This window comes from Lygodium microphyllum, chromosome 6, assembly GCF_053477565.2.
Source record: "Lygodium microphyllum isolate KBCC chromosome 6, Lygodium_microphyllum_v1.1.10, whole genome shotgun sequence".
NCBI lineage: Eukaryota > Viridiplantae > Streptophyta > Polypodiopsida > Schizaeales > Lygodiaceae > Lygodium > Lygodium microphyllum.
The window spans coordinates 106,516,945-106,534,287 of NC_141140.1; the positions used below are offsets into that span (position 1 = coordinate 106,516,945).

General features: G+C 41.7%; 1 protein-coding gene and 1 pseudogene across 4 annotated transcripts; one reads left to right on the forward strand and one right to left on the reverse strand.

Moving 5' to 3' along the window:
• Nucleotides 1-407: 407 nt before the first annotated feature.
• On the reverse strand, nt 408-17,002 carry LOC148034925 (pentatricopeptide repeat-containing protein At2g13600-like). Of its 4 annotated transcripts, none has more exons than XR_015691131.1 (3): nt 15,015-17,002; nt 14,617-14,803; nt 408-429 (listed from the first exon to the last, which is right to left on the reverse strand). XR_015691131.1 is itself a non-coding variant. In XM_087679871.1 (2 exons), the coding sequence occupies exons 1-2, from the start codon at nt 16,786-16,788 to the stop codon at nt 14,760-14,762; spliced, it is 1,818 nt and encodes a 605-aa protein (XP_087535997.1). In that variant the 5' UTR covers nt 16,789-17,002; the 3' UTR covers nt 11,793-14,759. The 4 variants fall into 4 exon arrangements, 1 of the variants encoding a protein (XP_087535997.1); XR_015691130.1 differs by lacking the exon at nt 408-429 and adding an exon at nt 11,416-11,653; XR_015691129.1 differs by lacking the exon at nt 408-429 and adding an exon at nt 11,417-11,681.
• LOC148034926 (uncharacterized) lies at nt 8,557-12,669 on the forward strand (annotated as a pseudogene).
• Nucleotides 17,003-17,343: the final 341 nt, after the last annotated feature.

A 17,343-nucleotide genomic window follows, 5' to 3' on the forward strand; every position in this document is an offset into this window, starting at 1 on the left:
TAGACATAAGAAAACATCAATCCCATCAACTATAAAAGTTACTAGTTAAATGAATAAATTTTGACACCACAAAATATGGTAGATTTACCTGTAAATTGAGCTACAAAATCTCTACTCTACCTTGTGTTAAGTGCTGCAACAACAATTGATCCTTAAGTTAGAACTAGCATCAAACCCTATTGTAAAGATAGTAAAAAAGGGATAATGCAGAGAGGAAGAAAGAGAGAGTTTGTGTGAGTACGCGGGAGAGAGAAAGAAATGAGCACCTATCCAATCTTGCCCAAATTGATCTCTGCAAAAGACAATTTTGCAAGAGTTAGTATTTACATGAAGGTATACTGAAAAAATAGTAGAAAAGAGGAAACGTACACAGAGAAAGAGAGAGGGAGAGAGAGATAAGCACTTATGCAATGCCACCCAAAATTATCTCTGCAGCAAAACAACAACAAGGGTTAGAACTAACATTGTGTTGTATTGAAAAGATATCAGAAAAAAAAAAACCAAACAGAGAGAGAGATTAATACCTTTGTCTCTTGCTCCAAATAAACTTTGCAAGAAAACAATAATTAGAACCAACATCAAATTCTATTGAAAACACAACATAAAAGAGAAACAACACATAGAGAGAGGGGGGAAAGAAAGGAGAGAGAGACGAGCATCTCTGTCTCCTGCCCCAAACAACCTCTGCAATAAAACAACAACAACAATAAGAAACGACATCAAACCCTATTAAAAAAATAGCAAACAAGAGAAAATGCAAAGAGAGATGGGCATCTATGTTTTGCCCAAAATCTGGAGCACGTGGAGAAGAAAGTGCAGAGGTAAGCAGAACGCTCAAAACCCTAATTACTCTCAGCATGGAGCTTCAATGGAGACAAAAATTCACGAGTATAGAGAAGAGAGGGAAAGTGGTATGTTGTTCAACTTTTGGGTCAAACTGATTTCGTGAGAGGGAAAAAAACCGAAATTAAAAATTCTCCCAAAAAAGGGAGGAAAATACGAGGTGAGAGAAACTCAAATTTTGTGTACTATTCATTATCCCTTTTTTTAATCCCCCACTACCCCTTTTTTTAATAGAAAGCCCAAGATTTGGAGAGAGAAGATTCACCCTCCATGGATGTCAACATCTAGCCTTCCTATTGGACAATCCAAAAGGCCCACATCTAAACTATATTATTTTTAAGGACCCATTTTTTAGTTTATTTTTTTTCTAATAGGGAGATAATGCATCAATAATTTATACAAAAAATCCATTAATTTATTCATCTACTCCAATTTCGAAGAGTTCCATCAAAGTAGCTATGATTATTCGTGCACCACCATCAATCCCGTCAGGTGTATCAATCAATCCCATTATTGGAATTTCCTAGAATACCTTATTCCAAACTCTCTTGGGGTTGTCGCACAACAGAATGGAATCCCTCTGAACAGTTTTCATTTTAAGCTAATCCTCTCATTACAACTAGTTTACCCTTATGATGGGTCACGAGGTGTCGTTCTATCTTCCCCCTAGCTTGTAATTTTCCTTTCGTATCCAAAATCTTACAATGATCACTTTGGACTCTATTGAGATTGACCATATCGATATCGATATGGTCAATCTCAAAGAACAAGATGGAGTGATTCATGTTGAACCTTCTTCCTATGCCTGCTAATCTAAGCCAAATTGGACAAAACGTAGAGTCCATTAATGATCTAATTGAAGGTAAGCTATTGATATCTCGAGTGAATCTTGCTAGAATAACTATGTTACTTCCCAATCCTTTTCTAACCAAGTCAAGGCTAGGACCAGAAGCACTACTCCAACTCAAAATTTCAAGTGGTTAAGAAGTGGTCCATTCCATCCCTTCGGGATCTCTCTTGAGAAACCCCAGGTCCCCAAATCCTTGGGAGTCCCCTAAATACTAATAGCTATTAACCAAAATCGAAAATTCCAAATCGAGCAACATATTTTCAGATGAGGGTGGATCATCCACCCCCCTTGGGGCCACAAAGAGTGGACTAAGGTCCATTGCCTCAAGGGTGAAGTGGTAAATGCTCTAGGTCCCAAATCCATTGCTTGTTGTATGGCATACATGTTCAAATCAATCTTCCCTAGGCGCGGAGATCTTGATTGTTTACATCTCTCCGAGTCAAAAGACTCTTTACTCATCACCGATAGGACCCTAAATCCTAGTTGTGAAAATGTTATCTAATACCTCTTTGGGTTTGAACAAGAAAGGGAGTAGGGCCTGTAACCCTACTCCACTCTTTTGGAAGTCAAGGGCTCTAGATTCTTCGGGGCAAGATGCACATCTTTTTTTTTTCTATACTATCCCACGAAGAATCTTTGCTTTGCAGGAAGTAGGAAGTAGAAATCTTTAACTGATGACAACAGATTAGGGTTCCATCAAGGCGGCAGATTCTGAAGAAAAGGAGCGGTAGGCTGCGGTGTGGTGAGAATGGTTTTGATGAAGGGGTTCCGAGAATTGACTCTACAGATTTTGGGAGACACTAACATTACCGACTCTCCACGACCTTGACATCCCCAATGCTTCCTATGCCCGTAAGACCCATCTGAAGAGGAGATCTTAGCACGACACAAGGCTGTGTTTTCAGTGTTCAAGTGCAAGTAGGTGGACTGGACATTAGAACAAGGTTGAGGTGAGCATGGGCGTGCGAGAAAGGAGAAGATTTGCTAAAGTTGCTACTAGTTTTTGCTATTAGAGAAGGAAGAAGGCTCCGTTTTGGGTCTTCAAGTGCAAATTTTGCCTTTTCATTGCCTTTGGCGGGTGAAAGAGCGGGATAGGAGAACTAGAGCCCTAGCACGCCGTATTCTCACAGTTAGAGAGGGCTGCTCTTTGTGCTTTGTGCAGCCATTGTAGGTGAAGATATCTTTGGAGGCCAAGATAGAGTTTCGGGCGATCATGGACCGAAAGGTGCCCATCTCATCAGCTCTTCCATTAGATCAAAAGCTCGATGGTGAGAATTACCACATCTGGCAAGTCATGATGCTTGCCATTCGAGAGTCCTATGATTTGGCGGAGCTTGTAACGGAGGCTATTCATCATCCTTCACAAGATAAGTCCAAACTCTCTTCCGGTGATAAGGTGGAGTTGGCAAAGGCTCAAGCACATTGGGATAAACTCAATGCTCGCATTTGCTCATTTTTATCTCTCTCATGTACTACCATTGCTCTCTCTCATTTTGAGTATTTGAGGGTGGCTTGGGAGATATGGCTAGAGCTTGATCAGATATACAATCGGATGACCATCATGAAGTGAGTTTCTTTGGATGTGCAGATGTGGACCATGAGTGTCAACAAGTCATATTCTATATGGGAGCATATCAACAAGTTGAGGCAACTTCAAATGCAAGTTCAAAATGCAAGGAAGGTGATCACTTTCGAAGACATGGTGATAACACATCAACAATTTATACACAAAATCCATTAATTTATTCATCTACTCCAATTTCGAAGAGTTCCATCGAAGTAGCTATGATTGTTCGTACACTAGCATCAATCTCGTCGGGTGTATCAATCAACCTCATTATTGGAATTTCCTAGAATACCCTATTTCAAACTCTTTTCGAGTTGTCGCATGAAAGAATGGAATCCCTCCGAATAGTTTCAATTTCAAGCTAATCCTCTCATTACAATTAGTTTGCCCTTGTGATGGGTCACGAGGTATCGTTCTATCTCCCCCCTAGCTTGTATTTTTTCTTTCGTATCTAAAATCTTGCAATGATCACTCTAGACTCTATTGAGATTGACCATATCGATATGGTCAATCTCAAAGAACAAGATGGAGTGATTCATGCAGAACCTTCTTCCTATGCCTGCTAATCTAAGCCCAATTGGACAAAACATAGAGTCCATTAATGATCTAATTGAAGGTAAGCTATTGACATCTTGATTGAATCTTGCTAGAATAACTATGTTACTTCCCAATCCTTTTCTAACCAAGCAAAGCTAGGACGAGAAGCACTACTCCAACTCGAAATTTGTGGTTAAGAAGTGGCCCATTCCATCCCCTCGGGATCTCTCTTGAGGGACCCCAAGACCTCAAATCCTTGGGAGTCCCCTAAATCCTAATAGTTGTTAACCAAAACCGAAAATTCCAAATCGAGCAACAAATTTTCAGATGAGGGTGGATCATCCACCCCCTTGGGGCCACAGAGAGTGAACTGAGATCAATTGCCTCGAGGGTGAAGTGGTAAATGCTCTAGGTCCCAAATCCATTGCTTGTTGTATGGCATCCAAGTTCAAATCTTCCCTAAGGCACGGAGATCTTGATTGTTTACATCTCTACGAGTCAAAAGACTATTTACTTATCACCGATAGGACCCTAAATCCTAGTTGTGCAAATGTTATCTAATATCTTACTTATCACCGATAGGACCCTAAATCCTAGTTGTGCAAATGTTACCTAATACCTCTTTGGGTTTAAATAGGAAAGGGAGTAGGGTCCGTAACCCTACTCCACTCTTTTGGAAGTCAAGGGCTCTAGATTCTTCGGGGCAAGATACACATCTTTTTTTGTTCTATACTATCCCACGAAGAATCTTTGCTTTGTAGGAAGTATGAAGTAGAAATCTTCAACTGATGAGAACACATTAGGGTTCCATCAAGGCGGTATATTTTGAAGAAAAGGAGCGGTAGGCTACGGTGTGGTGAGAACGGTTCCGACGAAGGGTTCCGAGCATTGACTCTACGGATTTTGGGAGACACGAACATTACCGACTCTCCATGACCTTGACATCCCCGGTGCTTCCTACGCCCGTAAGACCTATATGAAGAGGAGATCTTAGCACGACACAAGGTTGCGTTTTCAACGTTCAAGTGTGAGTAGGTGGGCTACACATTAGAACAAGGCTGAGGTGAGCATGGGCATGCAAGAAAGAAGAAGATTTGCTAAAGCTGCTACTAGTTTTTGCTGTTAGAGAAGGAAGAAGGCTGCGTTTTGGGTCTTCAAGTGCAGATTTTACCTTTTCATTGCCTTTGGTGGGTGAAGGAGCGGGACAAGCGAACTAGAGCCCTAGTAGGTTGTATTCTCACAGTTAGAGGGGGCTGCTCTTTGTGTTTTGTGCAGCCATTGTAGGTGAAGATGTCTTTGGAGGCCGAGACAGAGTTTCAAGCGATCATGGACCGAAAGGTGCCCATCTCACCGGCTCTTCCATTAGATCAAAAGCTCGATGGTGAGAATTACTGCATCTGGCGTGTTATGATGCTTGCCATTCTAGAGTCCTATGATTTGGCAGAGCTTGTAACGGAGGCTATTCATCGTCCTCCTTTGCAAGACGAGTCCAAACTCTCTTCCAGTGATAAGGTGGAGTTGGCAAAGGCTCAAGCACATTGGGATAAACTCAATGCTCCCATTTTGCTCGTTTTTATCTCTCTCATGTACTACAACTGCTATCTCTAATATTGAGCATTTGACGGTGGCTCGGGAGATATGGCTAGAGCTTGATCAGATATACAATCGAATGACCGTCATGAAGCAAGTTTCTTTGGATGTACAGACGTGGACCATGAGTGTCAACAAGTCATCTTCTATATGGGAGTATATCAACAAGATGAGGCAGCTTCAAATGCAAGTTCAAAATGCAAGGTGATCACTTTAGAAGACATGGCGATAACTCTTCTTTCATAGTTACCGCCTCGTTTCAGTGGTTTTTATTCCACCTTGATTGCTTTAGGGCGGTTTGAGACTCTTTGGTGGCAAGAGTTGGTCCCTATAGTCTTGGACTAAGAGGAGCAATTGAAAGGAACTAATGCTTGGAAATTTGAGGCCTTGATTGGTTAGTCCTCTCAAAAGAAGGGGAAGGACCAAAAAAAGAAGGAGGAGAAATCTACGAAGGACAAAGAAAAGGAGTCTACTTATCACATTTGTGGCAAAACAGGTCACTGGAAGAAGGATTGCCCCGACAAGGAGAAGAAGGAGAAGGAGAAGAAAGAGAAATCTTTGAAGGATTCTGGAGCGGTGGCTACTCACTCATTAGCTGCTTTCCTCCACTTGGAGGTGGTTGAGGATTCGACTTTGACAGCTTCTGATGTTGTGTTGATAGCCCCATATACTTGGGAGTGGATTGTAGATAGTGGTGTCTCACGGCACATGACTCCTTTTTCAACAACAGGTGTTGCTCATTTGTGGCCTTCGCATGGCTAGATTCTCATTGGTGACAGTTCATCTATTGCTATATAGGGACGATGGGGAAACATGCATCTTATTCGAGATGGACGTGGTGGTGCCCATACATCCGAGGTACTTTGTGCTGGCTTTGGGGTACCATCTCCTTTCAGTGCACAAGATTTGTGCAGTTGGCGTGTTGGTCGAACTTGATAAGGATTCTTTTCGGATTTTTGATCATGGATCAAGATATGTTCTTTCTTTAGGTTATGAGGAGAATGGAGTCTACAAGTTGCGGTCTTCTTTTGCCTTGGCTTATCTTATTCTTATCTCTCAAATTACATTCGAGCTTTGGCATGCTTGGTTTGGCCACCTCAATTATGATTATCTTCGGAAGGCACCAAAGGAACAATTTGTTCGAGGTTTGCCGAATATTGTGGTGAGCCACCAGCCTTGTGTATCTTGCATCCGTGGGAAGTAGACTCGTGACATTGTTCCCAACAAGGCTTCGAGGCAGTCTTCCACACCCTTGGAGCTTGTTTCTATCAATCTTTGTGGACCGATGAGGACGGAGTCCCTTCAAGGGAGCTTGTATTTCATGCTAATTGTGGATTATTACAACAGGATGACATGGGATTATTTCTTGAAGCTGAAGTTAGAGGCTTTCTCCAACTTTAAGGATTGATTACTCTTTAAGGAGAAACGATCGACGGGCCAGAAGCTAAAGGCATTACGATTGGATAAGGGCGGATAATTTGTTTCTAATGAGTTTACTCGTTTTTGTGCAGATTGTGGTATTCATCAAGAGTTTGCCAATACAAACACCCCTTAGGAGAATGCATCTTGAAGTGGAAGAATCGCAATGTGATCGAGATGGCCCATACCATGATGAAGCATTGTTAGACACCTTAGTGTCTATGGGTTGAGGCTGTGGCTACAGCAGTCATAGTTACGCGAAACGGCCCCTAATCTAGTCCAAAACTCCGAAACTTTTGATGATCCTGGCAAAACGCATTTCATAGATGAAACATTTCAGCTTTCTTGTTTTGGTGCCACATGGCATTTTAGGCAGGGTCCGGAATGTTTCACGAGACGTTTCGGGACAAGACGGTTAAATTTTGGCAATACGTTTTTTGTTCGTTAAATTTGACGGCTAGAACATTTTACATAGCATTCTATGTCACTAACGAAACGTTTCGTTCTAACCTTTAATGTTAATATTTGAACTTTTTAAAAAAGCTTTTTTTCATATCGTATTATTATTTCCGTATGAAGACGATTGCACCACGCATACTCCACACCTGCCATAAAGTCGACCTATGTAACAGACTCTAGAGCAATAGATTAGAATCTCCCTCTTTCAAGTCGTTGATGCCAAACAAGGAAAAACGCCCATCTCTCTTCTTGTTTCTCTCTCTGATTTTGCACCTATCTCATCAACAGTGAATTGAATGATGTCTCTGCACTGTGTTGTAACCAAATCCAGTAAATGACCCCAATCCAGTGGTCCGCACAGTGCAGATACTGCAACAGAGAATCCTCTCTCTCTCTCTCTCTCTCTCTCTCTCTCTCTCTCTCTCTCTCTCTCTCTCTCTCTCTCTCTCTCTCTCAGAGTAATACTTGACAGTGGACACTCACTCTGTTATAATGATTTTAATAATTAATAACAGATTTTAATCATAGATAACATCTCTCTCTCTCTTACATGAACCACCAAACACACTCTCTCTAGCCTTATTCTTATGCCAAGTCTAATTACTCATGAATGTTGAGTCATTATGTATATGATAGGTCACAGAACTCTCTCTCTCTCATAAATAATCTCTCCTCTCTCTCTCTCTCTCTCTCTCTCTCTCTCTCTCTCTCTCTCTCTCTCTCCCTTGTTACCTCATAATGAGGCCTCAAACCATAGAAGCCCAACTAAATGAAATCGAGAGAGAGAGAGAGAGAGAGAGAGAGAGAGAGAGATGACCCAAAGTGACTATTGGTGGCAGAAAGTTAGCATCATTGGGTCCTACAATAGGGACGCTTTGAGTGTCGCTTTTGTGGCATCAAAAGAAATGGAGGTGCTGATCGAGTGATGGCGCATCTCCTTAATGTCCCCGGTCATGGTATCAAAGGTTGCGACAAGATACCACCAGAGGATTGTGCTCGCATGGCAAGGGATGTCAAGATGTATCCTAAAACTAGGCCCCAAAAGGACACTCACGTCATCCGAGCATTAATGCCTTCAACTACAACTCGAGCTCGTGAGAGCGGAGCAAATCAGTCTGCCACTTTTCTTGCGAATGCGACAAGTAGCGGAACACAAGTTACATCATCCATCCCTCATGGAAAACAAGGCAATTTGTTCACTGCATGGCACCCACAGAGGAAGGCTCAAGTAGATGCAGTTGTCGCACGTTTTTTTTACTCGTGTGGAATTCCATTTAATGTGGCACGATCTCCTTTTTTTAAGGAGATGGTTTTTGAAATAGCCCAGTTTGGCCCTTCCTACCAACCTCCCTCTTATGATGCACTACATGAGAAACTTATACAAGAGGAAGTGATCAGCGTAAAGCCTGCCATCACACCAATTAAACAACAATGGATACCTATGGGGTGAGTCTCATAGGTGATGGTTGGTCTGACATACACAGCCATTCCTTGGAAGGTGTCCTTGCTGCATGTCGTGGCAAGCCTCTATATATAAAATCCACAGTGTGGTACCTCGCAAAAGACAGCTCCTGTCTTATGTGAGATGTGGGCTGAGGCTGTTGAGTATGTTGGACCTAAGAATGTATTTCAATTTGTCTCTGATGGAGAGGTGACAAATAGGGCTGCAGGTGCCTTACTAGAGTAACAGTATCCCCATATCACATGGAGTCCATGTATGGCCCATTGTCTTAATAATTTATTGAAAGACATTGGAGCATTAGCATGGATCAAGAGTACAATTGTTACATGCAAGGAAATCATTTCTTTTGTCACCTGCCATCATTTCTCTCTAGCCTTGTATAGGCAATTTGCCAAAAAGGAGCTACTAAAATATTCAAAGACCAGGTTTGCCTATAATTTCCTTATGCTTCGTCTGCTATACAACATTAGGCCAGCTTTAAAACAAATGGTCGCTAGTCCATCTTGGGCATCATGGTCTACTTCAAAGACAGCTTTGGGCTAGTTGTGCTACACAATGGTAACCCAAGATGAGTATTGGGAGGAAGCAAAGCAATTGCTTCTATGCTTACCCATGGTAAATCTGTTGCAGCAAGTGGATGGTGATGTACCATATATCGGTAAAGTATACGAAGCAACGGATCATCTCATTGAAAACATCCGTGCTCTTAATCTTGCTCCACCCAACAAACAAGAAATTGAGGAGCTTGCAGTCAACAGATGGAACCAATACTACTCAGCACTTCATTGTGCTGCTTACAATTTGGATCCAAAGTTCCAACACAAGGGAAAGCAACTCTAGTCAGATGCTAAAGTAACTCGAGGCTGGAATACCACACTTCAAAAATTGGTCACAAGTCTTGAGGAACATCGGGAAATCAAATTTCAACTCGCTAACTACTGCAACAAAGAAGGCATGTTTGGCTGGCCTGATGCGCAACATGATAGGTAATTCACAAAATTGCTTAGTTTTTCAATTTATATAAAGTTTTAATACAACTTTTCTAACTATACATTATTTTGGACTGTTGTAGATTCCATGTAGGTGCAGTTACATTGTGGGAGAACTATGAAGCTGATTCTCCAGAGTTGCAAAACTTGGCTATCAAAATCTTAAGCCAAGTTTGTGCATCTTCTGCACTTGAAAGACTTTGGAGCACATTTAGTCATATACACACCGAGAAGAGAAACAGGCTAGGCACTCAGAAGGTTGATGATTTAGTCTTTGTTAATGCAAACTTGCGTTTGCTAACAAAGATGAAATCCGAGTATACTCATGATCTTTATATTGGATTTCATAAAGATGAAAACAATCCAGGTTCCATGCAAGAAGCTAAAGATGAAGAGGAGGAGGATGTTGATGAAGAGAATGAAGATAATGAAATTAATGAGGATGACGAAGAGGAAGAGATTCTAGATGAGATAGATGTTTGATGTATTTGTATTTTCTTTTTGCTTCTTTTTGACTTGTCATTTGTATTTCACTTTTAGTTCTTGATGTTTAAACTCAGCCTTTATATCTTTGATCTTTTGTAAGTTTGGCCTTCCCTTCGTTATAAATTTAAAAAGATGTTTTCATTCTATATATTCCAAGTTTCAACCTTCAGCTTTAAGTTCTTCAATACTTCCGTATTGATAAATTAAGTTTTCTTGCAAGTCTTAGAATCTTTTTAAGTAGAATACTACGCAGTATGAGCCCCTCGTATCTCCTTGATGACGTGGCATTCCCGTTCCTGTTCCGACATTTCCCGCAACTATGCCCTACATTCAACAATTGATTTGTCATGACTATAAGAACTAGGATATAAATCTGTAAGAAGCTTTTGTTAATCAAAAACCCGGTTATACCTTGCCCGTAGCACAACTGTAGGAGGGCTGATACAATTATGGCAGCACAAATGGACAAGGTGCAGGTTGGGGCAGCTCTCAGAGGAGGTGGAGGCAGACATGGCTGAAGGAGGAAGCTACTATCATGAGGTGCATGTACTGAGAGGGGGGCTTCTACTGTCTGAGAGTTGATTCCTAGGTAGCCTAGAAGCTAGAACTTGCAAGCTGAGGTTGAGTTTGTCTCCCCCTTACAAAGCCTCTGTGCCTACTAAGCTTGATTGATTATTAATTGAGGCTGTGGTTATGCCTCCTTTGTGGTTCATCAGATCAGCAGTCGGAGGTTTTGTTCATTTTCTTATTCCTGCAATGATTTGCTTTAGCAGCTAGTTTGCTTCTTTCCTCCATAAATTATGCAATCTCGTACTCTTTGAATTAGACAATTGTGCTTCATGCTTGAGATGAATAGCTCACTCATATGTATCAGAAATTGGGACCTCTACATTGCTATCTCATGTTACAGTGTGCAGGCCATCTATACATCGCTCATTAACTCAGTAGTCCCCCTAGTCAGTTGTAATTTTTTCCTTTTGCTTCAGCATTGGAATGATTTCTATGTCTCAATGTTGTATTTATCTCTAAGATTGCATGATTCTCCTATACTTGATGGTGATAAGTATGATGTCTGTCAATCAAAGAGATTCCATAATAGTTCACATAAATCACTTGTTGATGCATTTCAGAGATTCAGATTCCAGCACTTGTGCACACACAGGATTCAATAATTACAGGCAATGGCAGGAACCCACACTAGCATACCAGAAATTAGAAAATTGAAAAACTCTTATTTATGCTTCTTGCTCAGAAGAGTTTTCTAAGTGTTGGGGTAGTTCTATAGCAGGCCTGGACACTGGACCAAAATAAAGAATATTTATCTTTCTTTGTGCTTCACTCTTTACAGGAGGTCTGAAATAACATTTGCAGCCGGAATGAGGCTTGAAAAGGATTTTTATTCATCTGCATCAAGGAAATTGCAGCAGATTTGAACTGCCGGGGCTGAATCACTGTAGCAAGAAATCAGAGCAATGCAGTCTGCATCAAAATACAACAGCAATGAACAATATTTTATTTTGAGCTGGATGATCAGTAGACTACAGTTACAGAAGCTACAGCAGGTCTGCTGCCACCAGTACAGGTCTGTGGAACAATAACAGAAACAGTGATTTTTACTGAGAACCAGGTCTGAAACAGTCTATACAGCAGCCTTTAAAAAATATTTCATGTCAGGAACAAACAGAAGGTTGTAAGAATTCCAGTTAGCCACACCAGTCTCAGGAGTCACTGCAGATCACAGGAGAAATCACAGGAGTCTTCATAGAAGTGACAGTAGGTTGAAAGATCTGTAGTAGTGACCAACAGCAGGAAGCATCAGCAACTCCAAGATATTAGTTTGTTATATTCTTGCAGGTCGTCATCTTAAGCAAAAGGGCAGGAGTTATCTCCATAGAAGAGACAGGCCTGCTTCTACTTTGAGCAATAAAGCTCTGGTCAGACTGATGGATGAATAAAATATCCTTAAGCTCTCTAAGCACATCGTTGGCACCTACATCCCACTGCTGTCCACACCCCTGCTGGCAAATATCTCAATTCATGGAATGCAGCTTTCTCCTGCTAAGACGCCTTGTTTGCAGCTATCATCCCACTACCCTGGCTGTGGTTCAGACCTGCTGATGATCACTGACATCTGTGTTTACATTATGCAGCTGCCACCCAGCCCCTGTACGATATCCTGGCAGTCACCCAGCTTGCAAGTTGCCCCACCTGCATTTTCACTACAGCCTGCATTTTCATGCTGTGGCCCAGCACTTTTGACTGCCAGCAGCAGATCTCTGGCCTTGTCAGAGGCCCATCATGCAGTCCAACAACAGAATGCAACACTTTCCAGCCTTTGGCAGATGACCAGCAAGCTGTTGAGCAGCAAAACATAGGTCTGCTGTCCAGACCTGGGCAGGAGCAAAAAATTGAACAGTGGGCAGGCAGCAGCCACAAACAAAGAGAACTGCATAGGGAAAATGTTTGATGCCAAGAAAAGGTGAAGGCAGGGTGAAAACAGCAGGGCAAAGGGGTGGAAAGGATAAGCACACAGCTGGAGAAGCAGGGCAAAAGGGAGCAGGTCGTAAACACAGCTATGGCAAGGGAGGAAGAAGCTAGCAAAGATGTGCAGCCTGCTTACAGTGTATAGGCAATGATACGTGTGAGAGATGGCAGCAGAAGAAGGAAAAGGGTGCTCCAGTAAAATGAAAATAAATACAACAAGATGAACTCAGCTGAATGATGAAAAAAAGTTAATTAATACCAAGCTCAGGCACTGCACATGCTATAGTGTGTAGCTGCAGTTAGGCTGCTGGAAGTGATAGTGACCAACTAACATAGTGCCTATCAATTTGCAAGAAACCCTAAAATACTCTCGCATGGTGTAACCCTAAAGAAACCCTAAAAATATAGTGACTTTGTACTGCCCTCAAAAGAGAGTTCAGACTTGGGTTCCATGGAACATGAGATGATCTTGTAAGCACCCATCCTAAATGTAGTGAGCGTCCTGGTGTGATAACGCTATTGTGAGATAATGATGCCCTAAAGTAGCTAATATATCTCAAGACCAAGGAAGAAATGGAGAAAGCCAAGCCCTGTCTCATCTAAGAGAGTCTCCTAATGGTAGTAGGCTCCCTGTCATCCCATAATCCTAGTCGTGAGGGCATAGTTCACACACTGTGAACACCCCTAATCCCATTCAAGCTGCTTAAAGTGAGCTAATCTTCAAGGACCAAGGTCTATTAGTGGGGTCAGGAAATGAACTCCCAACTCTTGAAGGACTAATCATGATTCTATGAAGGAGATGGTGAAGCCTTGGGCACCTTTGGGACTTTTGTATCCAGCAAGGGCTTCTCAAATATAAAGCTAAAAGATCAGGCATGGATACTAACCAGCTATTACTGCCATAACTGTACAAAGCTCAAAATCTACAGCACTCCAATGAGAGCAGACAACTGATGGAAGAGGGTACAGAGGTCCACTTATGGCAAGAGGAGACATTTCAAAGTATCTCCAAATTTCTCAGATCCAAAGAGTCACCTAATGTAAAATCTGATGAATATATTTATTCTTCAAGATCGAAAAAGTTACCCAAACCATCTTATTATAATCATTTTATTTTACAAGTCTTCTCTTTTATGGCCTAAAGAAACATGTCACCCAAACAGATTACTATGGCAAAAAGCAGGCCAGAAAGGTCAAATTGCTTGATCATGAAAAACTCATGTCACTTTGTACACCTGAAGCCAAAATAGGACCATTGAGTTGTTTACCCTCATTTGACTTTGTGAATATCAGCCAAAATGCATCCTGGATTAGTTCACCTTCACGACAACCTAGTACCTTCACTAAATAGGTATTGAATTGCATGAAGTACTAGTCCAGGCGCACCTCACACGATGTGACTGTGATCTTCCATCTTGTCCATTACCAAGGTATACAGTTCTAACACTCGCAGTTAAGTGGGACAGAGAAGAACGGCCATTATGCACACAAAACGGTGCTTCTGTGAAGTTACACACCCATATATGTGGTGCTTCTCTCAATAATTCACCTCTTGGATTTTGTTGAGAGCACCATCTGTTTTGTGATTGTTTCATATGGAACAGCTGTTTGTAGTAGTGGCCCACCTTTTTTGTTATTTGATGAGCGAGAATGGGAGTGGACCTAAAACATTGTACTACAGAAGGCATGCCTGGTTGTAGTAATGTGGAGTTTTCCAACATTTGCACATATAATAATAGCAAGTTTATAGCGTGTATTCATCACGCAGGCTTTGTGAGGCTACATTCTACATTTCTATGTTGAAATGAACAAGCTTAATTGTGTTGCATACAGGAATGACTATGCATACAAAACAAACAAATTTCCATGCTAAGACTCATTTCATGAAGCAATGTTTACCCGACAAAAAGACAAATATGATTGACCGTACCGTCCCAGGACGGTTGTGGACATGCCATTGATCCTCCTATGTTTATCAGGCCAAGCAGATAAACTATGACAAATGATGATCCACCAGAGTTTGACATTGGAGATGGAAATAGAGATGATGATGAAGTATGCTCATGAGTTTCATCAGATTGAAGTTATAACAGCTGATCCCCATGTCATTAACAAGCCTGCAATTTCAGCAAAGGACCACACTCTTAAAAAAGGACATCAGGCTACCCCACATGATGACAGCAACAGATCACACATCTCGTCCAAATTGTATTCATATACATACGACATCCAGATTTACAGGCAATGCTAAGCTACAAAGTTTACAAAATTTGCTACTTTATTGGTAAGAACTTTGCATCAGCACCAGATCTAGATTTGGAATATTACCTTCAAGCTTCACATGTGAATTCAAATTTTCAAACAAGGTTTCTAGCATCGGTGAGATATCCCTAACTGGGATGTCTCCAATAACAAACTCATGACATTTTCTATTCAATTCTATAACTGCATTTGCAGGTTTCTTCTTTGCCCCTGCATTCATTCTCATGTTTTGCATTCTCTCTGCATCAACCCAGATGCCAGCACTGGCATAAATGTCGGCCATTATTAAGTACACAGAAGCATCATCTTGATTCAAGAAAACAAGCTGTTGAAAGCATCTCAATGCTAGTTCTACTTCCCCATGAATTTTACAAGCGCTCAACAAAGTTCTTAGGACATCTTCAGATGGCAGACATTGCATGGTCTCGATATATCTCTGTGCCTCATAAAGATGTCCAGATCGTGCCAGAAGGTCAACCATACACGCATAATGATCTGCTGTTGGGTCAATTCCATGTTCTTCTGTCATCACCTTGAAATAATCTCGGCCTTTAAGAACCAGGCTTGCATGGCTACATGCACCAAGAACACATAGGAACGTTGTAGCATTTGGCTTCACACCCTGTTCTTGCATGTCCATGAAACATTGTACAGCCATATTACTCTCATGATTTTCACCATATGCATTTATCATTGCAGTCCATGATATAACATCCCTACTGAGCAGCTTGGCAAATGTTTTTTGCCCTTCTAGAAGCAAACCACATTTACCATACATATCCAGCAGGGTGTTGCCCACAAAAGAATCTGTTTCCAGCCCTTTCATAACTATCTCAGAGTGTAGCTCTTGGCCGATATCAAGAGCTCCAGTGAGGCCACATGCTTTTATGCTGCAAGCAAATGCCACAGGACTTAGAGGCACACTCTCTAGCTGCATTTGTTGAAAGCACTTCATAGCTTCTTCAGCCAGTCCATGTTCAGCATATGCTGATATCAACGCAGTCCAAGCAAATGACCCTTGTATTGGCATTCGATCAAACAGTTTCTGCGCTTCAGGATGTGCACCACATTTTCCATACATATCTATTGTTGTGTTAAAAACAAAAAGATCTTTGTCAAAACCTCTTTTGACAATCTCTGTGTGTATACCTTGGCCTGTTTCCACAGTCTTTACAATCCCACATGCCTTCAAGCTGCAAGGGTATGTTATATCATCAGGGCTTACCCCTTCTAGCTGCATTTGTTTGAAACAACTGAGTGCTCTGTCACCAAGCCCAAGTTCAGCATAACCTAAAATAAGCGCATTCCATGACACAGAATTCCGAACAGGTAGCCTAGCAAACGAATCATAGGCTTCAACAAGTGAACCACATTTGGCATACATGTCTACCATAGTGCTACCAATTGTGATATCACCTTCAAAACCCCTTTCAGCAATCTTAGCGTGTAGCAGTTGACCTTGTTCTAGAGCTCCAACCATGGCACAAGCCTTCAAGCAGCACACGAATGAGAGATCATCTGGAGGAATTTCTTCAAGCTGCATCTCAACAAGACATCTAAACGCTCCATCGACCAGACCATGCTCAGCAAGTCCTACAATGAGAGCATTCCACGAGACTACATCACGGACAGGAAGCTTGTGACGCACTTGCTGTGCATCGACGAGCGCACTGCATTTACCATACATGCCCACCAATGTATTGCCAATAAAGGCGTCACCTTCCAGGCCCATCTTGATTATGTCAGCATGGATTCGCCGGCCGATTTCTGCTTCTTCTTCTGCCTGCATTTCTTGATAAGGTCGATAAGCCTCTCCCCGACAGGGAGCTCGGCCATCCATTGCAACAGATCCCAGGAAATAATTGGCATACTAATCCCATCTTAGATTGCATTCCAAGCAGGTAGCTTTAAAAAATAACTGGCATACTAATCCCATCTTAGATTGCATTCCAAGCAGGTAGCTCTAAACGTAAGATGCTTCAATGATATCCTCCTCCCATGTCTCTCTTTAACCGTTGGTTTACACCAGTGTGGTGTGTGCGTGCGTGCGTGTTCCAAGTGTGTTCAATTCCTAGGGATTGGACCAATTTTGATTTGCCTCACTTGTATGGGAGGTATTGGCACCTTAAAGATCAACCATATTAAATGATATAAAAAAACTTTGAGTATGCAAACCAATCCGTCTCCTTCTCTCGGCGTTTCTAGCTTTTGTCCCTAGGCCTAGTTCGTATAAGATTTATTTGTGCTCTTCTAATGCTAACAACTACAACATCATGGCATGAACCCTTTACTATTCCTACCTTTTCCATTACCTAGATTTTTTTGGACCTAGCACAAAGGCAGAACGTAGGCAGATTGTGTTTGTAGGATAAAAGAGCAAGCTATGTGACACGGC

Excerpts from the sequence above, each read along its gene's own strand:
- LOC148034925 (XM_087679871.1), bottom strand. The coding sequence starts at position 16,788 with ATGGATGGCCGAGCTCCCTGTCGGGGAGAGGCTTATCGACCTTATCAA. Across the intron at positions 14,804-15,014 it reads TTCACATGTGAAGCTTGAAG|GCTTGTTAATGACATGGGGA; the intron begins GTAATATTCCAA and ends CTGAAATTGCAG.